Source organism: Lygodium microphyllum, unplaced genomic scaffold, assembly GCF_053477565.2.
Source record: "Lygodium microphyllum isolate KBCC unplaced genomic scaffold, Lygodium_microphyllum_v1.1.10 scaffold_36, whole genome shotgun sequence".
NCBI classification, from domain to species: Eukaryota; Viridiplantae; Streptophyta; class Polypodiopsida; order Schizaeales; family Lygodiaceae; genus Lygodium; species Lygodium microphyllum.
In genome coordinates, this window is record NW_028229519.1 from 1,576,349 (window position 1) to 1,603,807 (window position 27,459).

General features: G+C 41.8%; 1 protein-coding gene across 2 annotated transcripts in view; it reads right to left on the minus strand.

The window, feature by feature from the left end:
• The window catches only part of LOC148009159 (tRNA-dihydrouridine(47) synthase [NAD(P)(+)]-like), a 61,447-nt gene that overhangs the window by 22,004 nt on the left and 11,984 nt on the right, over nt 1–27,459 (minus strand). The window contains exons 2-5 of one of the 2 annotated variants that reach the window (XM_087673752.1): nt 24,263–24,379; nt 20,748–20,987; nt 18,460–19,053; nt 18,101–18,373 (exon numbers count right to left, since the gene is read on the minus strand). In XM_087673752.1, coding sequence (XP_087529878.1) covers nt 18,101–18,373; nt 18,460–19,053; nt 20,748–20,987; nt 24,263–24,379 — 1,224 coding nt within the window. The remainder of the gene's footprint in view (nt 1–18,100; nt 18,374–18,459; nt 19,054–20,747; nt 20,988–24,262; nt 24,380–27,459) is intronic. The other variant, XM_087673753.1, reaches the window with a different exon arrangement.

Below are 27,459 nucleotides of genomic sequence, written 5' to 3' on the forward strand. Positions count from 1 at the left end.
AATTTCTGCATTCTATCCCTGCGAATTCTCATGCCCAATATACGCTCTACATTCCCCAAATCTTTCATGGAGAAAGCTGATTTCAGCTAATCTTTGAGAGTATCCAAGCTAGTCTTTCATTTCCCAGCTCGCAACATATCATCCACATACAAAACAAGTATGATGGGGCTGCCATCTGTATCCTTTTTTCATGTACAAACAATGATCTGCATGGCTGCGTGTAAACCCATGAGAGAGTATGAAAGTGTCAAACTTTTAGTACCACTGCCATGGTGCTTGCTTCAGCCCATACAAGCTACATTTTAGTTTACACACCATCTATTCTTTTCCAAGAACTACAAAGCCCTCGGGTTGTTTCATGTAGATCTCCTCATCAATATCACCATGCAGAAAGGCTGTTTGCACATCCATATGGTACAGCTCTAAGTCCAAGACAGCAATGAGACCAAAAAGCACACGTAGAGTGGTCATCTTCACAACAAGTGAGAAGACCTCTTGGAAGTCAATCCCTTCCTTTTGTGCATACCCTTTGGCAACCAGTCTTGCCTTGTACTTGGGTTTCCCATCAACTGTCTTTACTTTGTAAACCCATTTATTTGGAAGAGACTTCCTTTCTTTGGGCAACGACACAAGATCCCAAGTTTCATTAGCATACAGAGATTTAATCTCTTCCTGCATAGCTAGCTCCCACTTACTGCTGAATTTGCATAACTTGGCCTCCTTATATGTAAGAGGCTCACCCTCATCTATAAGCATTACATAATGCAAGGAGGGGTCATACCTATGTGGTTACCTTCTTACGCGTGTAGACCTGTGTACCCAATGATCTACATTTTCAAGAATTGGGTCTACATCTGGAGGTATGTCATTTTCAACATTTATTAGCTGCTGCAAGCCATTTTCAGCATGTTGTTCATGCTCTACAGCACCTTCATTTTCATAATCAGCAAGTCTATCTTGTTATCCATGACCTCCTTGTGCTTCTATTTGCTGTCCATCATCATATGGCTCAAAAATAACTGGCTGATCATCAATTTCAGTCTGTGGTACAGCATCATGAGGCTCATCATCTGAAGTAATAGGTGGCTGAATTCTGAAATTTGACCTTTTTCATATCTTCATTAGAGGCTAAAATACCTTTCAGCAATTTTACCTCATTAAACACAACATTATGGCTGCCAATAATTTTCTTGGACTAAGGTAACCACACTCTGTAGCCAAATTTACCCTCATCACTATAGCCCATGAAAATGCCTTTGGTGGATTTTGGGTCAAGTTTGTTCCTCAGCTCATCTCTAACATGCACAAAAGCATCACAACCAAATATGCGTAAATGGTCATATGAGGCCGATTTGCCAGACCAAACCTCCTCACGGATGCCATTATTTAAGGACCTGTTTGGAGAGCAGTTGCAAATGTGAACCACCGTTTTAAGTGCCTCTCCCCAAAATTCATGAGGCAGATTAGCAGTGGACAGCGTGCACCGCACTCTTTCACATAATGTCCTATTATATCTTTTAGCCACCCCATTTGAAGAAGGGTTGTAAGGAGTTGTAAGCTCCCTCTTAATTCCATGCAAGTCACAAAAGAACTTGAATTCAAAAGATGTGAACTCACCCCCATTATTAGTTCTCAAGCATTTCAGCTTTCCACCTTTCTGAGTGGTCACAAATGCATGAAAAGTTTCAAAGCTTTTCTTTTTCAACAGATAAACCCAAATCTTCCTGGAAAAATCGTCAATGAAAGAAACAAAATATGCAGCACCACCCAACGATTTCATGGGCATACTACATACATCAGAATGCACTAAGTCCAAGACATTTGACTTACAAGAGATACCAAAGTAAAAGGAATTTTTCATTTGCTTTCCAAACTAACACTCATTACAAAAGTCAAGTTTAGAGCCTTATCCATCAACCCTCTTCAAAGAGGTAAGGGCATCAAGTTCTTTCTGGCTCATATGGTATAATCTCTTATGCCACAACTCCAAATGACAACCAATTTCAGCAACTACAAGAAACTTGCCATTCAAAGCTTTACAGTGCAAACAATACAAAGTGCCATTCTTGGTTCCTTTTGCAATCAGCATGAAACCCTTTTTCAATTTCCACAAACCACCACCAAACAATATAGTATAACCATGTAAGTCAAGCTAACCAATGGATAGTAAACTCTTTTTTATGCCAGGCACATATCTGACATCTTTCAACACAAGCTCTTGCCCATTACTAAAGACAAGTGTATAGTGCCAATCCCATCAATGCTACAAGCATGGTTATTTTCAAGGTACACTTTTTCATAACTCCCTGCATTGAACATAGCAAAACACTCCAAGCAAGGACTTACATGGAAAGAGGCACTAGAGTCTACAATCCAAGTCTGAGTGACACCATCATTAACTGACAAAAGTGCATCAATCACATTAGTCTTGGTAATTTGCATATCTTGCATGTAACATACAAGGGCATCATAATCAACTGCATATAATACATCAGTCTTTGTATCCAAAAGCTCCTCTATGACTACACTGGAGGCCACATTGGCCTTTTCCTTGCCTTTGATTGCCTCAGATGCATTTGTCTTATCCTCTTTCTTCTTTTTGTCTTCTGCATTCTTCTTTCTCTCTTGTTCCTTCTTGTAGTTCTGCAATCAGGCTTCTTGTGGCCCCTTCGACCACACTGATAGCAAGTAATGTCACTCTTTTCCTTTCCTTTGCTCTTGCTTTTGTTTCTCTGTCCAACATTTGCATTTTTCTTTTCAGCCCTGCCTCTTACAATATAAGCTGAGTTGTTGCCTTCTCCACTAGACATAAGTCTAATTTCTTCATTCAAGATTGAACCTCTCACACCATCATATGAGAGATTGGGGTTATTACTGAGAGAAACCACCAAGGTCTCCCAAGAATCAAGCCGTGTCATGATCAAAAAAATCGCCCTCAACTTATCATCAAAATCCAAATTTGCATCCTTGAGCTGATTTAAAATGCCAATAAATGCACTCAAGTGCTCAACTGCAGGTTGTGACTCATCCAGTCGCATATTTACCAACTTACGCATTAAATACACCTGATTAACAAGTGTGGTGATCTCATAGGTAGTTTTCAGCTTCTCTCATATTGCATAACATGTAGCTAAACCTTTAATGTTTGTCAAAATGTCATCAGTGACACCCATCTTTATGTAAGCCACAGCCTTTTTGTTAACTCTGGCCCAATCTGCATCAGACATTTGTGTGGGTTTATCTTCCTGCAAAGCATCCTCACAATCCTTTAAGAACAATATGCCCTACATACGGTCTTCCCAAAGGTTACAGTCATGACCATCAAACTGTTTGATTTCCATCAAACTCTTGATGTCTAAACTGGAAGAAGTTGCAGCTATTTTTATCACGAACACAAGAATAAATGCATTAAACTGCAGAAGCAAAAGTTGAACCAGTAAAATACACTGATGTTCTTTCTCAAACAGTAATAAGTCTCTACTGTTTATACATAAATCAGCCACCACACGGGTAAATACTGCAGAAATTTACCAAATTCTGCACAAAATCCCAAAATTCCGGGTCCAACAATGCATAAATGTCAGCCAATTTGTCCCAACTGAGTAAAATTTCATCAAAATATGAAAAGCCCCAATTTTTTTGGGGTCCAATGTCAAGAAATTTTACTTGAAAGAGCAAAAATCTAACAAATTTGGCAAAATCCCCAATTTGACTGAGGTCAACACGCACAATGTTAGCAATTTCTAACACGAATGTCATTGCCATGCCTAGATGAGATCAAAACTGGAAAAACCCCCAAATTTTCCAGACTAGATATCACAACTCTATAGAAACAGAATTTGTATCCTTTTTCATTAATTTGTCTATATAATGATTTATTAAATTTGTTTCCTTTGCACTAATTAAATATAAAGAAAAGTGCATTGGAGCTGGCCACTGATGAGTGGTCACAGGTTATGGTGGACCCACGCGGTGGGTTAGAGAAAAGATAGATCACACTTCCACCTATATGGCTCGATTGGACGCCTGTGACCAAAACTCACGCATATCAGGGTTAGACTCGCACACAGAAAGAATTAATGCCTTGAAGTGTGGGCTAGATCCGCCAGAATAGACAGTTATAATCAACAAGATGGCATGATCATGAAATGCTTGTACAAAGTGCATGTGTGGGCTGAAAGCTTGAAATGCACATTTCTTTGCATAGGAAAGTCACATGAAGATTCTGATACCGTTTTTGCGATATACACAGAAAAAGCTTTCATATGACACCCATATTAGGGGGTCCCTAAATTTTAGGAACCTCGAATTAGCCTAAAAATGCTAGTCCTAAAAAATAGGGATGTCATTTTAAAAATAGTAAATTCTGTACTCTGACTGTGCTTACTAAATTTGGTTGTTTCTATTCTTGACAGTATTCAGCCCAAAAAGGAAGGCCATAGAGAAGAGACAAGTGTCAAGACACTTGTCACACAAGTTTCCAAGTGTCCCACCACTTGTCACATCTCATGACATGTGGTTGGACACTTGTCTTGTGCTACTCCACTTTCCCCTTTTGTACTAGCTTTTCCCTCTCCTATAAATAAGAGCTCATTTTTCTTCATTTAGCATCATTTTTCTTTGCCGTAAACTCATGTACAGCACCCACAGATAGCCAGAAACTGGCCCCATCCATCCCCATCATCATCCCCCACTTCTCCATTATCAAATTCCTCCATATTGCCTCTTCTATCACTGCTGTTTTACAGGACAGCAAGCCTGTAAATTCATTACAACACCTCCTTCTCGAGCTCTTTCTTCCATTTTAGCAACAAGAAGCAAGCCCTATCCGTATATTGCTGATCAACGATGGAGAAAGGCTGATTTCCCCTCTTTCTTCTCTCATACTGTAAAGAAATCAGTTCTTATCATTGCATAATAGATCATGCATGTGTGTTTGTACATCTTTGCTTTTACATTTTCATAGCTGAAATTTTGTGAGTAATTTTCATTTTCAGCTTTAAGTGTTCATTCTCTTCTATATTAAGTCTCAAAAACAAGCGAATTTCATAATTGTTAAGCATACTACGTTGTTCGGGGCGTTTACACTAGATTTGCACAGATTCGAAAACTGTGCTTTCACGTGCGAACCCCTGTTAAGGCAAAAGAGGAAACTTTGAAATTAAAGAAAAAAAAATTGTTTTGATTTCTTTGGAAATACTGACCACAAGGGGAGTCTGTTGACCTGCCGACTCCTCACGTGCTGGTCGCCGCTCTGTCACGCCTGGTGCCCATCCGCCTTTTGCCGCTGGTCGCAGGTCACTACAACGTCGCCTGCACTCCACACGCATGTTGGTCGTCGCGTTCCTGTGCTGCCCGCTGAACGTCACGCTCAATCGCCTACAGGTGGTCATCGCGTTACTATGCTGCCCGTTGAACGTCGTGCTCGGTCGCCTGCAAGTTGTCTTTGCAATGTCACATGCTCATGACCCATTGTGAGCCCCATCTTCTACTTGACCTGTTCGCGAGCTGACTGTCGCCTATCAATCTTGCAACTAACAGCTTATGCATGTGGTCTCGAGAAGCGCGCACAACCTATGCTCTGATATCAGTTGTTGGAGCTTAGCTAGAAGAATGAGTAGCAGTTCGAGGAGTGAACGTGACACAAAGAGAGTGTATGAAAGTACGATTAGATTTAGGTGTACCAACAATGTGTTGGTACACAAAGAATAAAATGTATTTATACTTAGGGCACGTAAGGGTGTATTCACATGTATAACTAAATAATGTACGTATACTATACACAGAGGTGAAAAAGGGCCTTTATCCCAACAAAATTAAGCCCCATATCTGATACAAGCTAGCTGGCCTCTTAAATCTCCTTGAATTTTTTAAATTTCAACTGCTGAAATTCAAATCCTAGGCCCTCAATTTTGAGTACGTATCCCAAGGTGACTGTCAAACCTTAATTTTTGCTATAAATTAGGGTTTACAACAACATAGATTTTCCAATATCTCCACCTCCGATGCCTCAAATGGCTAGATTTTGCTGAGATAACTTTGAGAGATGGCTGTAGGATGAGAGAGAATGCTATAGAGAGAGAAATTTCAGAGTTTTTATCGTAAGAAAGGCTGAAAAAATACTACTACTCTGCTCAAACAACCATAGAAGCTATCACCTACAACTTAGGACCACCAAAGAGGCTGTTATCCCCTCTTCTATGCTATCACTTGCACCAAAAGGACTTTGGGCTACTATCACTTGTATCTAGAGGGCTCCAAACTACCGTCGGCTACTATAAAACTGATCACTTGCGGCTGCAAATCATATTAGCAACATCTCCTTGGTCTCTCGCAGCCTCCTTCTCTCTAACAATGGGTGGAATATACTTCCACCAACCCCCAAAAATGTTTTTCCCACTTGCATGAACAAGTTGCTAAGTGGCAACCTCCTAATCTCATTTTCTAGCATTATCAAACGCATTAAATTAATTTTCTAGGACTACCCACCTGCATCATGAAGAATAGGTCATGGCTGCCCCAAGTGAGCAAGAAATGATGAGGGAGCTCCTTGTGCGCTAGAGAATCGCCCTGCACCTAGTCCCAATGGCCATAGAGGGAGTGGATGATGAAAGTTGGCCAAGGTCGATACTCATAGGCACTCTATGCAAAATATCATCTGACAACATGCCTTCCAAATGTGCCACCTTGTGAGGCTCCCAATGATCTGCAAAAGTGTGCTGGAAATCTGCTATATATAGCAGAAAATAGGGAGCAGCAAAAATAGCAGTTGGCCTGCTAAATCTGGCCGACATGTGCCAAATTTGACCAACTACAAGAAAAAACTGTCCGATTGCTAACACGTGGCAACCTGTGGCCAACTACTTGATTGCTAATGTGGCATCCTGCAGTAAATGCAACGACTGTATAGGCTGATCAAACTGCTGCAAGACACATACCTATCCAGGGGATGACCAAATGACCATATCTCTAACACCCCCTCTCAGATCTTAGACACAACATGAGGTTGAGGGGTTTGGAATGCTGACGAAGTAAAGCCAAGGGAAACACCTTCGTAAACAAATCTACTAGGTTGTCCTTTGTCTTGCAATAAACCACATCGATAGTCTCATCTAGAGGCTTCTCCCGAATGAAATGGTACTATACCTCAATGTGTTTTATCCTAGTATGAAATATTGGGTTTCGGACCAAGGCAATACAACTTTCATTGTCACAATGAGGTGTAGTAGGACTTATTGGGTAGCAGCCAAGCTCCTCCAACAACCGCTGAAGCCACGTTGTCTCACATGTGGTAGAAGATGCCGCTCGATCCCCCGCCTTAGTCGAAGATAAGGCAACCACGGATTGCTTCTTACTACTCCATGGAACAACACCTACACCCAAGGTAAAGCAATAACCTGTCATGGATCTCTTGTGGTTCACATTGCCAACCCAATCTGAATCACTCCAACATATAAGCACAAGATTTGAACCATCTATACCTATTGGATACAAGATCCCTAGATTGCGGGTCCCCTTCAAGAACCACAAAATCCTCAAAGCAGCTTGCCAATGTACCTCTTTAGGTTCAATCATGAACTCGGCCAACAAAACTAGAGAGTAACACAAATCAAGACGTGTTGAGAAGCCAAATCAGGGACCCAATAAGTTGTGTGTAATGGGTAGCATCTGCCAAAGGTCAATCAACATGGGTTGTGGCCTTCCAATTCGGATCCATAGGAGTCAATAGGGACTTGCATCCGTCCACCTCAAACGTAGTCAAGAGCTTCTACACATACCGCTCCTAGGAGATGAAGATGCCCAATGGAGTCTGATAGATGTCATGCCCAAAGAAGAAATGGAGAAGTCCAATGTCCATCATCTCAAACTTCTCATATAGTGCTGCCTTGGTTGCCTTGACCATTTGTACATGATAACCTATCAAAATCAAATCATCCACATAGAGCACAAACAAAGCATGTGCCCCTTCTAAAATGTGGACATAAAGCTGTGGATCGGCCATGGAGCACCAATACCCCAACCTTTGCTGGAGAAACGAGTCTACCTTCTTGTTCCAAGCATGTGGAGATTGTTTGAGGCCATAGAGGGCCTTCTTCAACCTATATATTTGTTCATCTAATGAGAAAAAGCCAAGAGGCTATAACATAGATTTCCTCCTTCAAATCACCATTGAGGAAGGCAGACTTCACATCAAGCTGATAAACCGGCCATCTCCTACGGCTAGCTAAGGCAAGGATGGCTCTAATAGTAGCCATACGAGCTGTAGGTACAAAGGTATCATGGAAATCCAACCTTGGCCGCTATGCGAAACCCTTTGCTATGAGCCATGCCTTGTGCTTATCCAAAGTACCATCATTGTGATATTTGGTCTTGAAGACCCATTTGACACCAAGCACCTTCCTATGAGCAGGTTGAGGCACACGATCCCAAGTGCCATTTTGCTCGCTAGCATCCAACTCGTGCTCCATAGCCGGCTATTCTTCCAATGGGGTGATTGCAAAGCCTCCTTCACGAAGGTGGGCTCCTTATCCTACATAAGACAAGTCATCAGACAATAGTTAGAACAAACAAGCTCAACGGAATGTACTTGGTTCCTCCAAGAACGCCGCAAGCCGTCCTATGGCTGCCACTCCTCAAGGACCCTCTCAATCCCTACATCACAGTGTACCGCGTGCCCAATGAGGAGGAGGCTGGATCTCTCCTCGCGTCGCTCTCCATCTACTGAAGTCTCTGGAACATCCACCACCAGCAATGGCTCATGTGGGATGGTTGGAGGTGAAAAAAAAATCTGAAGAAAAAGCATCCCCAAGAGGCATTGGCTCCAAAGGAACTGTCTCTAGTGCCCAACTATCTCCGGGATCTCCAAGTATAGGGTGCTTATCACCATCCTTTGAAGCTGGAACCTCCATAGATCACACATCACGACTTGTGTAGACATCCCGCTTAACAGGATCATACAAGCAGTAGCCCTGGAATTGCAAGCTATAGCCCACAAACACCTATTGCTTCAAAGCCACTTCAAATTTGTCCCTCTAAGTCTTTGGGATATAAACATATGAAGGGGATGCAATGGCAGTGGAGAAGAAGAAGAGGAAGATGCGGGAGAGAAGAGCACACACAATATAGGTGCTGTCCAACTGAACTGACAGCCTTACTGCACTATCATATTATATATGAATAAAGAATGGGCGGTCACAGTATACACGGGTAGACCCAGAGGCCTTTTACCCCAACAACCTCCCACTAAAAGGCCGATGTGGCTAGGGAGTGAAAATAAAGAAAAGAAAAAAAAAAGACAAGGTGAGGAATCATAACATCTCACCCAACGCCCAATCGGAAAGCGAGCTGTGCAAGAAGTGTCGGGAACCTCTACAGAAGAAGAGTCAAACATCCTCGAGTCCATGGTATCCAAGAGATAAGCGATCCCGCAGCTCCATACAACGAAGCAATCCAAGAATGCTTCTCACTGCTGTAAAATCAGCCATAAAGCGTACTGAACGCTCATCAAGAGGGCTAAGAGGTGTCTACATCTCATAGAAGACAACATGATGGCTGCGTATGACTTGCTGGGCATCCAAATCCCATAATCTGTAGGCCTTAAAGTCACCATCTCCATAACCAAGGAGGATACATCTACGTGACATAGGCTCATGTGGCATACGTACAAATGCTTGGCAGCCAAACATCCTCAAGTAATCATAGGAGGGTTGCATGCCACTCCATGCCTCATGGGGTGTAATATCATCCAAGGTCAAGCACGGCGTCCTGTTAACCAAATAGATTGCTATCATAAGAGCCTCAGCCCAAAAGCCATAAGACAACCCAGCTGTGGTAAGCATAGAAGCAACCTTTGCCTGTAAGGTTAGACACGTGCCATGAGCAATCCCATAATACCGTGGGCACAAGAAATCAATCCCATATTGCTGACAAGAGGTCCGAAAGCTCGGAGAGAGAGCATGACTCTCATAATCCATCTGCAAGCACCTAGACCTGCTACCAGCAAAATCCATAAACCTGTCAAGCATAACTGCAGCATCCTCAATCTACACCAAGGGAAAAGCCCAAACACGATAGGTAGCATGATCAACAAAGGTCACAAAGTACGACGCTCCACCAAGTGACTGGGAAGGCATAGGTCCATATACTGCACAATCGACAAGATCTAGAGGAGCATGCCTCATACGATCACCATAAGCCAAGGGGACTCTGCAAGGACCAAGAGTGCAATCAAGGCAAGCATCAAGATCTGTAAGTGACATAGGAGGCAGCAATGAGTCTAAACGAGACAAGATCTCCATCTCTCTGTGGTGCATATGGCCTAGGTGATAATGCCATAACAATGCATGTGGTATCCGCATAACTGCAACCATAGAATCTCCCACATGAGAGACATGCACTAGATAATGAGAACCAACTCGAGAACCTCTGGCCAAAACCAAGCAACCATGACAGATCTTCCATGACCTATCCTGAAGAGAAACAAAGTAACCTGCATCATGTAACTGACTGACAGAAATCACGCTCTTGCTGAGCATGAGAACATGTAGAACATCCCTGAGCATAAGAGAAGTCCCATTAGGCAAAGCTAGGTGTATGTTCTGTGTACCAACAATAGCATAAGTCTGCTCAAGGCCTAGATCAATACATCCATCAATCTCCCTGTAAGAAGAGAACCATGCTACTACATGACAAGATGCCATAGAGTCGAAAAGCCAATCAAAGGCATGGGCCTGATCATTGAGCAAGTAAGCTGTAGGGAAACTAGATGACAGGAGGACATGCTCAGTTGCATCATCATGGGTAACTGCATGTACCTCACCACTAGAAAGAGTAGTAATACCTACTGCATCGCTGACTCTCTGCTCATGTCGAGTCCGTCTCTGTCTCTGCTGCTCTCTAATCCGTCTAAAGCATTTTCTTTGAACATGCCCAAGCTTCCCACAATGGAAGCAAATAACATCTGAAGTAGAAGAACCTGTAGAAGATGACAAGGAATCCAAGTCATCATGAATAGGGCTATCCATAGCATCCATGGAGCTCAAGCAATCAAGGGCTGTCCCAACATAGGGAACCTGCTCATAAAGACAATCATCTGCTAGTATATCAGTGGTAGAAGCATGCTGCAAATGCTCATGAAACCTCAATGGATGGGAGGACATAAAGGTATCAATCAAGGATGCAAAAGCTCCCACATGAAGAAGAGTCGTAGCCAACTGCATGACATAACCAACCACAGTACAGTAAAGCATAGGACATCTATCATAAGAGCATATGATATTCAGCCATGAAATCAGCCCATAACCATATGCATACGCATAGCTTTGCAGTACATCATGCCACTAAGAAACATCCAAGTCAAGTAAAGACCGACAAGTGGCAAAGCATCCTGCAAGAATCAAGCTCCAAGTGAAGCCCAAACATCTATACAACAGCATCCAAATAAGTAGCTCTGTAAGGTATACAACAGTAGACCATGTGCATAGACGAGTAAGCATGCATAGCATCTGCTCTCTAACATGGATGGGCAACAGGAGTCCAACTAGCATAGAAGCTAGACAACAGAGGAGCAAGAAATCCATGACTGTAAATCCCAAGCACTATCCAAGTCCACTGATCAGTAAGTATCCCACATATCAAATGCAAACGAGCAATCACAACTCAATAGGCAACTGCCAAAACAAGGGAGCAGTTCACTGCTCAATACCTGTAAGTGTATCCAAGTAATAGCCAAGATCCATAATCGGAGCATCAAATCCCATATAGCATCCAAGGTCGTAACGGAAAAAGCCAAGTTAATGTCCAACTGCTCAAGGAAATACTCAAATGAATGTGGAGATGAGCTCAAACAACTGCCATCCACAGCCAAAGCATAAAGCATTCACCAAGACATCATAACCCGTACTGGGTAGCCTAGGCATAAACCATGTCATAGATGAAATGCCAGCTGCAAAGAAGTGACAGTCAAACCCAAATCGAGCTCTAATCTCAGCTCAAAAGCATTCCGGAGCATAAATAAGACATGTGGCATAGTCCAAATACATCATAACATCATACCGAGTAGCCGGGAGCACCCCGTAACCAATAGGCATAACCCAACTGTAGCATAAATAGCTTCAGCCCTGAAGTTTCCAGCAGCATATAACCTCTGTAAACTGAGCAAATCAGTGCTCAATCCAGGCTCAAATCCATAGGCAAACCATAGGCATACATTCCCGTATGTATAGGCACCAATCGGACATAATCGGGCATCAAATGCCAAGACCTGTGAGCATAAAATTGAAGTAACAGGTGGCTGCCCTGTTTTGGACAGATCTGGGATTGTTCAAAATAGTCAATGGCTGAGCTAAATCAGCTCCAAATGCGTCTCACATAAGAGGCATAACATCCACAAGTGATCCGGTATCAATAGACATCAATAGAAGCATCACATAAGCCATAGGCATATAAATACATGCTGTCTCAGACCTGAAATTTGTTGCAGAATATTCTGTCATCAAAATTTGGCAAATCCGACATCACCATTGCGTCCAGAGCGTGCCAAAACCCCAATTCAGACTCTTACCTTGCTTGAATCGGGTTCTGAATGCCAAAGATATAACAAAAAGAGTGATTTTTGGGCCAGATTTTGAAACATGCACAAAAAAAACGTGAGCTGGCTGGGGAGGTCTGCTGTCCCACGTGTCAACAATGGGGCCCAAAGGGGGCACAAATGGGGGCCAAAGAAGGCCTACACCAAGCCTCAACAAGCCTTAATAGGCTGGAACCAAGATCTATGTGAAGAAAGCTCCAAGAGGTGTGAGCTATGGCTACCCACAACCTGTGAAAAACCCTGTTGAGCTGAAAACTGAGTGAGAATGAAGATCTCATATCTCGTGTGGAAGGCTGGAATGAGCTCTTGAAGACCCGCTCTGATACCAGTTGAAGGGGATGCAATGGTAGTGGAGAAGGAGAAGAGGAAGATACGGGAGAGAAGAGCACACACAATGTAGGTGTTGTCCAACTGAACTGACAGCCTTATTGCATTATCATATTATATATGAATAAAGAATGGGCGGTCACAGTGTACACGGGTAGGCTCAAAGGCCTTTTACCCCAACAACATAGGCTTCACATCCAAAGATCTTGAAATAAGAAACATCTAGCTTGACTCGAAAATAAGCCTCACAAGGGGTCATACCAACCAAGACCGAAGTAGGTGACAAAGATCTTAAAATAAGAAACATCTAGCTTGACTCGAAAATAAGCCTCACAAGGGGTCATACCAACCAAGACCAAAGTAGGTGACCAATTGAGGATGTGGACAGCAATAACCACAGCCTCGACCCATAAACACTGAGGTGTCTTACGATGCTCCATCATGGTCCTAGCCATCTCAACCACACTCATGTTCTTCCGCTCCAACATGCCGTTCTCCTAAGGTGCGTTTGTATTTGCAAACTCCCAGTAAATACCACAATCTACACAAAATCTAGCAAGCTCGTTAGAGATAAACTCTCCACCTTTGTCTAACTGCAAGGTCTTCAACTTCTGGCTTGATCAGTTCTCCTCGAAGAGCAACCAATCTTTGAAATTGGAGGCGGCCTCCGACTTCAGCATCAAGAAGTACGCCCATGTCATCCTACTAAAATCGTCAACAATGAGCATGAAATACAAACTCCCCTTAAGGGACTCCATCCGCATAGGTCCACAAAGATCTATAGAAACAAGCTCCAAGGGTGCTGAATACCGCCGCGAAGCCTTGCTGGGAATGGCATCACAATGCTATCTTCCATGAATGCAAGATACACAAGGCTACTGGCTCACCACTATGTCCTCGAACAAGCTATCCCCAAGAAACCTTCCAAAGGTAGTCATAATTCAAGTGACCAAATTGAGCATGCCAATGCTCGAACTGTGTCTCTAAAGTATAAAGAAGAGAAGTCAAGGCACGCGACCTCAACTTGTAGACTTCATTCTCCTTATAACGTATAGAAAGCACCTTTCTCCAGCCACACTCAAGAATCTGAAAAGAATCTGCATCAAACTCAACCAATAGGCCAAGAGCACAAATCTTGTGCATGAAAAGCAAATGGTAACCCAAACCTCGCACATAAAGCACCTCGGATATATGAGTACCTACTACCACCTCATCCATCTAGAATCACTTGCATATCACCCCTACCCTGCATGGAAACAGAAGAGCTATCTCCTATGAGAATCTGCCCATACGAAGACCACAAATGGGCAACACCTGCAAAAAAAGGGGTAATGTGCCAAGAGGCATCACTGTCAATAATCCATTCATGGGGGTGTGGGGTCGTCAACACAGCATCAGAGGCCTTGGAGGTCAATGCCTAAACCATCTCCAAATGGAGGAAAGTAGTTGATGAGGGAGTGGCCACCACTCCAAAATCCTTTAAAGCCTTCACCTTCTTGGTGTCCTTCTTATCCTTGTCGGAGCAATCCTTCTTTTGGTGATCTATCTTGCCATAGATGTGACAAGTAGAGTCCTTCTCTTTGTCCTTCTTTGGTTTATCGTCCTTCTTCTTCTTGTTACCCTTCCCCTTCTCCTAAGAGGACTAACCTGTCAATGCCTCTGACTTGGAAGCATTCCGCCCTTTAAATTGTTTCTCTTGGTCCAAGACCATAGGAACTAACTCCTCCCACCGAAGAGTCGACTCCCACCCTAAAGTAATCAAGGCAGAGTAAAAAGCATCAAACCTAGGTGATACCTGTGACAAAAGAATCATCACCATGCCTTCAGATGTGATCACCTTCCTTGCATTGGAAGTTCCTATAGCCTGTTCACATGCTCCCGCATATAAGATGACTTGTTAGGATTCAATGTCTGCATCTACACCTCCAAAGACACCCATTTCATAACGGTCATTTGGTTGTACAACTAATCGAGCTCCAACCATATGTCCCTAGTCACCGTCAAGCGTTCAATTTGGACAATCACAACTAGAGTACATGAAAGGAAGAGAAAAGAGCAAATGTAGACATTCAACTGATCCCAATGTGCCTAAACCTTTGCCAACTCCACATGATCATTTGTAGAAAGTTTGGACTCGTCTATCGATGTAAGACGGTCAATGACATCCGTAACAAGCTCCGATAAATCATAGGACTCCAAGATGGCAAACATCATAACATGCCAGATGCAGTATTTCTCACCATCGAGCTTCTAATCTGATGGAAAGGCTGGTAGGACGGGCACCTTCCGATCCATAATCGCTTGAAACTCCATATCGGTCTCAGAAGATATCTTCACCTGAAATACCTGCAAAAACACAAAAGCAGCCCCTTTGACTATGAAAACACAACCTGCTAGGGTTCTTCACTGCTTGTCTTGCACCTTTTTCACCTACCAGAGGCAATGAGAAGGTCTGCAATTGAATACTCAAAACGCAGCCTTCCTCCTTCCTATACAGCAAAAATCCGCAGTACAATCAACAACTTTGCTCCTGTCCCGAACGCCCACATTTGTCTCAAACTTGTTTCAATGCACAGCCCTCCCACTCACCCTCGAATGCTGAAAACACAACCTTGTGTCGCGCTAAAAACTCCTCTTCAAGTCTACCCATGATAAATCAATCTTTGCGCTGCTCTAATATCGTGTCAAAGTGCAGCGGTGCGGAAGCATATGACCGAGATTGAGGAGATAGATTGAACACGGAAAGAAGAGAGAGAGAGAGAAAGAGACAGAAGAACATAGATCTCCAATATGAAGAATGCTGAATAAGGAATACAAAAACATACACAGATGTGGTTCGTATGTCTGCGTATCTCCATGTCGATGATGTCACCCTGCCGTACACCTCGAAGTCTGCAGCAGTCAGCACGATCTCTGCCCCGAACTGAGCCTGGAATCTGCTATCATAAAGTGTGAAACTGTGCTGGAAATCTGCCATATATAGCAAAAAATAGGGACCAGCAAAAATAGCAGTCGGCCTGCTAAATCTGGCCAACCTGTGCCAGATTTAGCCAACTGTCTGACTGCTGACATGTGGCAACCTATGGCCAACTGTTGACGTGGCAACCTGCTGATGAGTCCGACTGCTGATGTGGCTGACTGCTCGACTGCTGACGTGGCATCCTGCAGTAAATGCGATGACTGTACAGGCTGATCAAACTGCTGCATGACACATGCCTGCCCAGGGGATGACCAGATGACCATATCTCTAACAACTCGGTCACCTCAGACATAATGCAAAGATGATTTATGATATCAAACACCTTGGAAAGGTGGAAACCTGTGAAGGCCCCCTCTAGAGCGATGTGCTCAAAGGCTAAATTAAGGTTACGGTTTAGGATGTAGACCACAATGCCGACAGACTCTGCCCGAAAACCATCATTTAATTGTCTCCCCTATAGCATGGATCTAGCCATCTCCATCACAATCCTATTCTTCCACTCTAGTAAGAAGTGTACAAGATAACTGATGCTTTGTGCATGTATCTGTACAAATCTTCTCAAAATTTCATCGAGTGAACTCTACCCATTGTCACTACTATCTTGATTCCTCCTCCAGGTTCTAGATGTTCAATAAAACTGAGATATTACTGGATTAGAGGCATGTGTGATGCAATATTATCTAAACATGCATGAAAACCACACAAGCTTAGACAGGTAGCCCATTGTGTGTACAACTGTAGAATAGAAGGTGGTGTCATGCAATTTTAGCAACATATAGCAACCCCCAAAAAGACAAATCTCAGAGACCAGTAGAGTTTCATGCCCATGCAATTGTTGAGGCCAACGTGTAAAGCACTCCTGGACTTGACAATGCTCCAAACTTGATGTGATTCTAGCACAGTAGCATGGCACGGCCATTTTCCAACTTACCATCCCAATCCCATCACATCTTTATGCTATCTCTGTGCCATCCCCATATTAGAGCCCCCTATCATGGTGACAGGGGATGGCACTTCTTGTCCCCATCCTTGTCCCCCAAAACCCATCCCATGTCATAGAAGGTGTCATCATGTGGGAGAATTTTTTTTCTATGAGGCAGCAATGCATGTATGCACTTCCTGCAACTGATTAGAACTCCCATGATGCTTTACGTTGTGAGCTCAAGGCATTTTTGCTGGCAACCTGTTGGCCCCTTTACCCTAGTAATCAGTAAAATATAGGACACAAGTTCTAGGATGCCCACAAATTCATCCCTTCATGCTTCTAATCTGTCTTCTAACCCAATGTCTCACATCGGCATAGAAACATAAAACACCATTTTAGCCCATTGAAATGATACAGATCTCTCTTAAACCATTTCAAGGTTTCAGAAACAACATAAGTTGGAAGCAACACAGGTTATTAATAAACAAATCCCCTTCATTGCCTCCATGCACCATTCACTTCTTACTTTTGAAGTTGGAATGTAATTTGCTGAAGCATGAGTTTGAGGTTATGTTGTAAAGGAGGATTACACATTTCAAGCCTTACTCTAGTAGCTACTACCTAGTAAAAAAGTGGATCCTACTTGAAAAGTCAAGGATTTTCTGATGCACATTCTAAAGCTATAGCTACTAAAAATTAGCACAAAACTTTTGACCAGATAGAAACTCCCATTTTCTTTTCGATGTCTGAAAATGCGTGCAACTGTGCCCACACATTGGTTTGAAGTGATATTGTGTTGTGCTAAACATATGTTTTAGGACTGGGTGTCTGTATGTCTGCCTTCCCATACTACACTTCTTTTCTCAGCAAATATAGAAGTTCTGGAGATCCCTCTGTCCTACTTCTGCCCACTGCACATTGGAAGTTCTTTCACCTCCTACTGCATACATGTGAGGAGGAGAGGAAGGGAGACACAAAAACAGATAGACAGGGCAAAGGTTCTATCTCCATCATTTGCAAGTCTAACTAGACCAAATTATAACTATTGAAAAAAGCAGCACTACGTTATACAGTGTCTGCACTGCATTATTAGATATTGCACATGATTCTGTAAAGCAAATTGGAGTACATCTAGAATAAAAATTTCAGTATCTGCAATGTACTATGAGGTATTTTACATAATTATGTGGAACAACGTGGAGCCAAATGAAATAAGCATTTCTTCTAACTGCTACCTGGCTAGAGGAGTAACAAGCAACACTTCCAAACAGGCAGTTACCTTCAAGGTGAAAGGATTGTCAGTTGAGGCAGAAGCTGCCCTGACTATTTGTTGAAGCCTCATAGGTTTCGTCAAAAGACAGGATCCAGCTCCCTTATTGACAACCAGGTCAATAGGGCAACCAACATTTAAGTCAATAAAACTAACTTGGCATTCTCGATCTATCAACTCTGTAGTGCGTGCTACTGTGTCAGGATAAGCTCCACATATCTGTACTCCAAAAACATCTTCACTGTGATGCCGCCTCAATAGAGCCCATTCTGAAGCCTGGCCCTGTGATATGATAGCAGAAAATTGCAGTTGTGAGCATATAAGACTATGAAAAACCATTGTAGAACTCAAGGCAATTAATCATCTACCTGCAGCAGGTTGATACACATAGCCATCTCACCACATGTAATATCAGCTCCTAATTGTTTGCACACTCTTCGAAATGGCAAATTTCCCACTGTTGTCAATGGAGCCACATAAACTTTTCCTTTAAAGTCAATAAGCTTCTTCTCACGTTTTGTCAATCTGCATTCAACATCAACTCCATATCGCAAGTTTTCTGGGTTGCTACAAGACAGATGAGCACTGTCTTGTAAGGGCAGCACACTTTCGTCATTTGTTGACTCAGGTTTCAAGGATTCTTTGGAAACATCAGTTTTCTGCTTCTTTGAGGCCTGCAAAATGATCCCCTCGCCAAGTTGCTTATCTGCAGATTCTGACACCAAACTGTGGCCATTTGTAGTGCATTTGACCTTGGATGTACTCTCGACAGAACCATTGACTTCTGCTGGACATGAGCTTAATGTTAACATGCATTCATCCTGCATTATAGCAGATTTGTCTACATCTGATGATTGTGTGTTTTCAGTTTGCTGTATGCTGGATTGGTCCTTGGACATGATTTCAACAGTCCCATCTAATTGAGAATTGGAAGTTTTTGCTGCCACTTTCTTCGCTTTTCCCTGAATCAAGCTTATGCTTCAAAGCATTCCCTCTCTCACTTCCTCACTAAAGTCCATGCCTCTCTCTCTCTCTCTAGTAGATTAAGGCACACAATTAATGAGTGAATTTTCTAATTTAATTTAGGATTGTTCATCTAGAGCATGTGAAAGATATTGGTCATCCTACTCTTATATACACACCAAGATACATAACAAGCTTAGCGCTAGGTAGGTATGCCAATAGATCTATTGTCGCTCTAACAAATGTATATTATGCAACATGCACAAGACGCCTATGACTGAATAGATAAAGTAGTTAAGTCTTGATTTACAGTTTATAAGCTAGTTTCTAATGATTCACAATAGAAAATTGAAATTATATACACTCTCTCAACTTTCAATTTTTAAGTGAATTTGGATGAGTCCCTATTAACAACTAACAAGGGCCACACTTACAAGTATGCATAGAAAACGAGATGCTGGGTAGAATGCCATATTTAGAGACCTCTATATGGAGCTAGAGAAGATTGACCAAAAGTCTCATGTACTAGAAGGCAGCAACAACCCATTTCTTGAGGTGTTATATTTGATGGCAACGCATAAGTTGCAATCACAGCTTATGTGAGGCATGGCTCTAGGAGTTTATCTGCAATAGCTACTTATGCTTATAAAATGCTCCTATTTGTGAGCTTGAGTATGATGATCAGGGCAATTTCCTTGAGGTGATGATTTTGGCCCAGCATGCATGAGTCCCATCTCACTTATGGGAACGAGGACTTGTGTGATATGAGCTCTTAGGTTTATTTTCCTAGGCTCTCTTGAGTCTTTTGTTTAGTGACTATTATATGTACTATGAGTCAGTGAATCATTGGCAAATATTTGCCTAACAGAGTCCACTTTTGCACTCGTAACTTGCCTAGCTCTCCTTTCTTTTCATGCCTTGACTCTTGAAATTTATGAATTATATTGCACCTTGGATCTATCTTTATTACTACTTGCCTTGTCACTCAACTTACTCTTGTCGTGTTAAAACAACAAATTCAAAGTTCATACTGAATAGATAATGACTTGTCACTCTATTTCATGAGTCATGACGCATGATGTTCAAGCAACAAGTTTAAGTTTGTATTTCACAGATTAACTATTCATTTCATATGTATTTTTTATGGACAGTATGAAACCCTGTACTTTATCCCAAACTCTTTCTTGTATGTTCTATACCATGCTATGTCTGCGGACTAGACACATTATACGTAACATACCTGACTATTCTACTACAAATATCAGCACAGACTCTGACTAAGCTCACAAGTGGAGATGCCATAAAAGTCCCAATTTCTAACTCTTTTTCTAGCAAATATTTCCATTATGCAGTCAATTCTTGGAAGCTATCTGACAGCAGGCGATTGCATGACTGAAAGTCCAACGACTCTAGAAGATTCAGAGGACACATTTGCTCTCTGAGAGCACGCATCACTCTTCAGACCAACCTCCTTTGAGAATAACAGAGAATAATTCCAGTGAAATCCTGCCCATTTCACAAATCTGGGACCTTGTAACTTACTCCACCATAGGGACAACAAAATGAGTTAGCAAATGTATTTCAACAGACTTTAGCCAAGTGGTGAAGAGAGAATGTACAATGAGTGGAAAAAGGTACAACCTCATAGGAGAGCTCCAAATATAAAGTCAGAACAAGATATCATAAATTTTACCAAGAGATCCATGGTTTGCAGTTGAGAATCGGCCCTTGGAAATGAAACTGAATTTTTCCAAAGGAGTTTTTGAAAGTCCTTTTTGAGAGCATTCAGCTCATCCCCATCCTCAGCTTCTAAAGATCCCACATCCATGGCATTTTTTTCTTGGTGGGTACCAGAAAGCCTGCATGCTGCTCCAAATGGACAAGGTTTGTTGAGTGCCATGAAAGGACATTGGCCTGACAAATCTGGAGGTTTCTGCACCAAACATAAGACTTTAAAGATGACATGAATTAGTAAATCTTTAAAGCAATTTTCAGTACAACCAAAACTATGGGCTGTTTGTAGGCTTGAACACTCCAAGGAAATAGTGCTTGCAACTTTGACGACTATAATGTTCAATAGCACATTGCCGTTACATTAATGTGATTCCTCGTGCAGTACATATTGTTACAACTAAATATATCCAGAGACCATAAGAACTATGCATATTAGACAAAAGTGAGCCTCAGATGGTGGAACAGATTAGAGTGGCTTGACCAGCAGGTTGACTGCAGAGAACATAAGCAACACCGTTAAAAAAGGCCTAGACTGAACCTAGGACCAGCAAAGATCATCTGTTGACCTTGAGTAGTCATGTTGGACTAGAGAGGAAAGGAAACTACTGTGGCAGAACACGATTACATCAGAAGGCATGATATGCCTGGGTTTACCATGAGGCTGCAGTTTGGCTTTTATGAATTTGAGAATCAACCACCCCAAGCAAAGCACAAACTCTCTTGATTACTAAGCATCTCAAAGACTGTTTTCACTTTGGTGCCTACAATCAGCTTCACTTACATTGATTGAGCCACACATCACCTCAATTTTCACCCAACACTGGTATTTATGACTCCTCCCTAAAATGCACAACAACAAAAGAGATAAGAGGAACAAAAGGCCAAAAATTTTCTCTCACTAATATTTCAAGGTAAAAACAATGATGTGTGCAAGGGAGAAAGGGCTGTCAACAGCAATTCGCGCTGCACTCCAGCCCATATGCAGTCTTGCATGGTCCCACACTCTGTATTCAAAAAGAGTATGCTTGCTGTCCTATCCAGGACAAGCCTCTAACAAACTGCAAGACATCTCAATCCATGAATTGGTACAATCCAGCTCTTTTTAAACTTGCCAATAATGACTGAAAAGGGAGAACCGGCCCTTTATGCGGTGGGGCTCTAGCACTGGCTGACCAACTGCCACATGACTATGTTGCCCATGTGTGCTTGCCTGTTGTGCACCCTTGCCCGAATTCCATAGGGCAGTGCCTAGTATATGATATTCTCCCACACTATCAACATCCTGCACTGTGCTGCACTCCTCCAAATCCATGAACATGCAACCAACCTCTTAAAAATTGACATAAGGCCCTAATCTATGGTAGCCAGGACCTGAACTTCCCACAGTTACCTTCCTCTCTAGAGTGTCCTCGTTCCTGATTAATGCCATTGCCACTATAAGGATCCCCCATAAGGTCACCAGCCAGAATCCCGAGCCATGTTAAGTAAGCGAATCCTATGCTCGCACTCGTCCAAGCACCTAGAAGACCTAAGAACCCCATCCATGTGACATTATCAACCCAATGCTGCAAAGAAGCCTTTGAACCACCATTTGGAAACTGTCCACCTATCTCAAGAAATTTCCATCCTACTTAGGTTTGCTCTTTAATAGGCACCTATAACCACAACTAGAGATCCACCAACTGCAAGGCATACATCTTGTTCTCTTGATGACACTCCTCCATGTTTGGCTTATCCAAATATTGATTGTTTCCCCCTTATGGCAAGGTGCACACCAAGTGCCACCAAACACCCATAGACCTATACGAGATGTGAAACTAGCCTTCAGTAGATAAAGGGCAGGCAGTATAACACACTATTTCTTTCCTAAATTCAAACTAGAAATCCCAATACTCTGGAGCTAGATAGTTCCTGCACAACTTAACAGTTCACCTAGACACTGAAAACAGATTAGCCCAGAATTTTTGCGCAAGACAACTTTGAATCCTTCTGTACCAGCAACATGCACCTACACCCTGTACAAGCAATCCTCAATCCCTACACAACATCCCCAAAACGCGAGCACAGACATACAAAACCAGCACTCTATATCTTCAACCAGCAGTGTGTAGTCCAGATCTCCTGCCACATGACTTACAACAACAAGCAGGCAACCACTACCACATTCCATGCTATGATTGCAGGATCAATCGCATGACTACAAATCCATCTTAACAACTGAGCAGCTAACCAACACAAATAAAAAATCAGTCACACAACTAATTTAAATTGACTCTATGTTGCCAAATCTGCAGCAAGGGCTCTCTCCCTATTTAGAAAAGCATAAAAATGGAAATCAAAACAGTAAGCACAACTGTATTTTTTAATTTTGAATTTATGCTTATTTTTTAAAATATAAAGGTTGGGAAGTACCTTGCCTAGTCTAGATAAATTTTGATGCCACACCAGCAAGCTGTCATGCCACATTAATACTTCTACATCATCATGATGGAACGTGGTCATTTTCATACTCAAGTGGATTGTCTCAGAATCCTCTTTCCAATTGTGTGATTTTTATCAATAAATTACATCTCTGATAGAATTCCCTATTCTTGAACCATCACTAACTAAATTGGTACTTCATTGTCCACCATGCAATCCTGTACATTTCCTCTTTGTACACCACTATCGTATAGTAAGGTTATACCTTGATATATTAGGGTCAAGATTTATATACAGAGAGAGTTCATAATCACAGTTGGTCAATTACTTAAGGCCATAGTGTAAGCCCTTTTGAAAAGCTTGCATACATCCTCAATTGCAGCCTCTGAGACAAATCGTGTCTTTTTGTAAAAGCTGGGCTCGAGTGATGTTAAATTTGAAAAATGACTACACATATACATCCAGAAACTGAGGAGCCTCTGTCTACACAATAATCTTCAACTTCTAAAATACTGAAAAATGCACTATTCTCCATTCTGATGTTTTGTCAATGCCTCACCAATTCAAAAAACTACGAACACTCACATACATCCCTCTTATTTCATAGATTTCTTTACAATGTCCAGAATGGCAACCCTAAAATTCACCAATCTCATTTAACTCCTCATGGGCCAAACTTGATAGTTGATAGGGAAAGTACAATAAAATTCACTCGTCTCCAGGAGGGAAAAGAAACACATCACGTCCCAAGAAATCTAACATCATCATATAGATTGGGTCCCCAAAAAGGATATCCATTGTAAATTCTCAAATCTTCTAGGAGTCCAATCATAAAACCACTCCATTTCCTTTTCTTTTAATCCAGAAATTAAGAAACTTTGAATATTCTGCCACTGTTATGTGGCAGTTTCATGCATGTGCCAAACACCAAAATGCTGTAAGCAAGCTGTATGCACAGTGCAATAGTCATGTTATATTTGCTATTTCACATTACTGAAAAACATTGAACTCTTAGAAATTTTTGACAATCCAGAAAGCAATCATTCAATATACCTGTGCTAGAAAAGCTGATAAATCATGATTAAATCTGCAACCTTGGCCATATGGACAAGCATTTACATCATTTGCTTTTGCAACTGCTCCACAAATGTTTTCTGCTGATTTTCTTGCCTGAAATCCCCATATAGATAAGGTCAAGCTGCAGAAATCTTTTAGGAAAGCATTTCTATCACCACCCCTTTCTCTTCCTTAAGGCACAAAGTGCAGAGAAGAATAATAGACATCAAATAGATACATAAAGATAAGGTGTGCTCTATCAGAAAGTACAGGGCTTGCAGCAATAAATAAGATCCTTATCTTAGATTCAGAATCTATGTGAGACAAAGAAATAGTATGCTTGAGACATCTGCTCAAATTTCACCAAAAATTCTGACGATATAAGATCCACAAGGAGAAAATGCATGGTATTTCACAAACGTAGCAAAGAAGCATAGAATCTACAAATTGCATTAAAGGGATCCTTGTAAGTTCACAACATGAAAAGAAAAGATTGACTCAGCTGCAGCTTTTGAGAGAACAATGTGTCCATACCAATGAAGCTTCTGTTTTCAATAGCCTACCAAACAGTACACAACATTGTAAGACAGAAAGGTAGAATACTCAACCAGCCTACTTCACACATGTACAGATTGATCACTAATGATGCTGACAATATAAACTCCATAGAAGGGAATGTTTAGCTTGTATCAGAAGATAAACAATGAGACATGATTCTTTTAAGAAGAGTCCATGTGATGGGACAAGCATTTCACATCCACTTGCGATCCCTGCACTAAGTTGTGGCTACTTGATACTCTAGTTACATCCCCTCGCTTGCATGCAGTACAGATTTGGGGGCCCAGCCTTGACAACTGCAGCAGATCACACCATACATATGATGGATGGAGATCAATGGAGAGGCCATTGGTATCCATGATTTCCAAGATGGTCAGGTGCAAGGCATCAGTCCCACATGAGATTGCTAGAGCTGAACTAGGGACTCCTCTCATTGTGGTAGAGGCTCCATGACAGCTCGTCGCAGAGGGAGATGCATCATGTTGGTATGCCTAGATGACACCATGGCTTGAGTTACACGGTTTTAGCATGGATAGGCTACCTCCCTTCTAGTACTACCTTGATGCACCTTCTTTCACTTTGAGCCACTCGAGATTGGCAAGACTATAAGACAAGACCTTATTTAATAGAGACTAGGAGGGAATGGCATGGTTGACTCCAATACATGAGATGGGGATGAAGATGGCTTTCTACCAAGACCATTTTATCCACACCACTAAGGATGGGTTTCTTATACGCCCAAGGTACATGGGCACTCACCTATCACATGGGATTAGATGTGTTATCGGACAAATACGCACCTCCTCATGTTACAGTGCAACAAATGCAGAAGCGTAAGGACAAGGACAAGACTAAAGGGCAGCCTTAGTCGATGGCTGTACAGCATCACCCTTTTGTTGATTTTTTGCATTTTGCCCAACCTTACCTTTGCCTTAGAACTTGGAAAGCATAGCTACATCACCTAAATGCAATGTAACATTCTTCCGAGTATGCTCCTCTTGCAACAAGAGGTCTTCCAACTCTACAAATGTAAGGGGTTGTTGCTCCCTCCCCCCCGCCCCCCCCAAAGACAATATCAAAGAGGTGTGGAAACCAATATATGACTTTGGAAGAGAGTTCACTATGATGTTCACCGATTTAGCATCCTAAATAACCTCATCCACATTTTCGAGCGTTATGCTAAGGTGTCTAAGGTGCTAGATCTCCTGGCTGCTGCAAGTCACCTGTAACATAGTCCCACAACTCCTTCTCCACAAGAAGGTTGCGGACCATAAGACTCCACGACAGGTGGTTGAGTGAGGATACCAAGAATATTGCTTTGATCATTATTCCCTTGACATGCCATGCTATCAATAATGAACAAAAATCTGCATCCAAATACTTTGGTACTGAAGTATAGAGTGTGTACTCCTTAGAGTAACAAAAATCCCCATAAGATTCAAAAACAAGTACCAAATTGTCACATAAATGCCAAAGTGTGCACAATGTCACCCAAATCAACACTCAACCAAGAAATAACAGCAATGCATTGCTTCACGCTAGTGTACTACACCTATCTCGAAATGCATGCCCAAAAGAAAATAGTTTTCAATAATTTAATGCTGAGTCTCACCAAATTTTACTGAAAATCCACAAAATTTGTGGCCAAATCTAACTATCACAGCAAATTAATGCTGTTGTACCGCCTATTTCTTGCCTTGGAATGCATGTCGAGCTAAAGCCCCAAATTTCTTCACAAAATTTCAAAGAAATTGAAGAAATGTATACCTTACAATCAGAATTTTTGCAGAAATGTCACCTTGGGATGTGTGCCCAATAGTAACCAACTTTTGGAATCTACCTCATGATGCATATCTAAGCCAAAAAACTGAAAAGCCCCAAATTTCTCGTACCAATGTCAAAGAAATTATGCAATGTTGGCAATTTCAATGAAAATTCATGCATGGGAACTCAAATCTAGCAAAGGCCCCAACTTTCCTCAAAGAAATTTTGAGAAAGTTTAAAAATTGAAAAAGCCAACCGAAAATCCCCAAATTTCTTGACACAAAGTGTGAGAAATTGAAAATTTCTTTGAAATTAGATATTGGAAAATTAGAGTTTCTATATTTTTTCTCAAATTTGCAAAAAATGGTAGGCAAGGTTGAGAAAATGGCAACAAGGCTAAGAATATTACAAGCAAGGCTGAGAGAGGCTATGTGTGCAGAGTTGCATACAGGATTACGTGCAGGCTGACAACTGCAACAGCACCTTTTCCAAAACAACTACTTCTCTTCCTAAACAGTAGCTCCCCTCCAAAATAGTAGCTTCTCTTCCTTTGTTGATTAAGTGGACTCCGCGTGGGTGGCACCAACTAAGCGGTGGAGAGACAAAACCCACGTCTCTAACGTTGATACCAAATGTTGGAAATGGAGTAAGAGAGAGTGTGTGAACACAAGACAATAAGCAAGAGTGGGCAACAATTCTACACTCAAAAGATGCAAGTGCTAGACTAATAGAATGAAAGTACAATAGGTCGTAAGTTAGGTCTATCCCTAACTGAACTAGTGTTATTTTAACTCTCAAACTAACTCTAGAAGTGGTGACACAATTTATTAATATAGTTGTATTCACACTACAAACCAACTAAAGTATTGGGC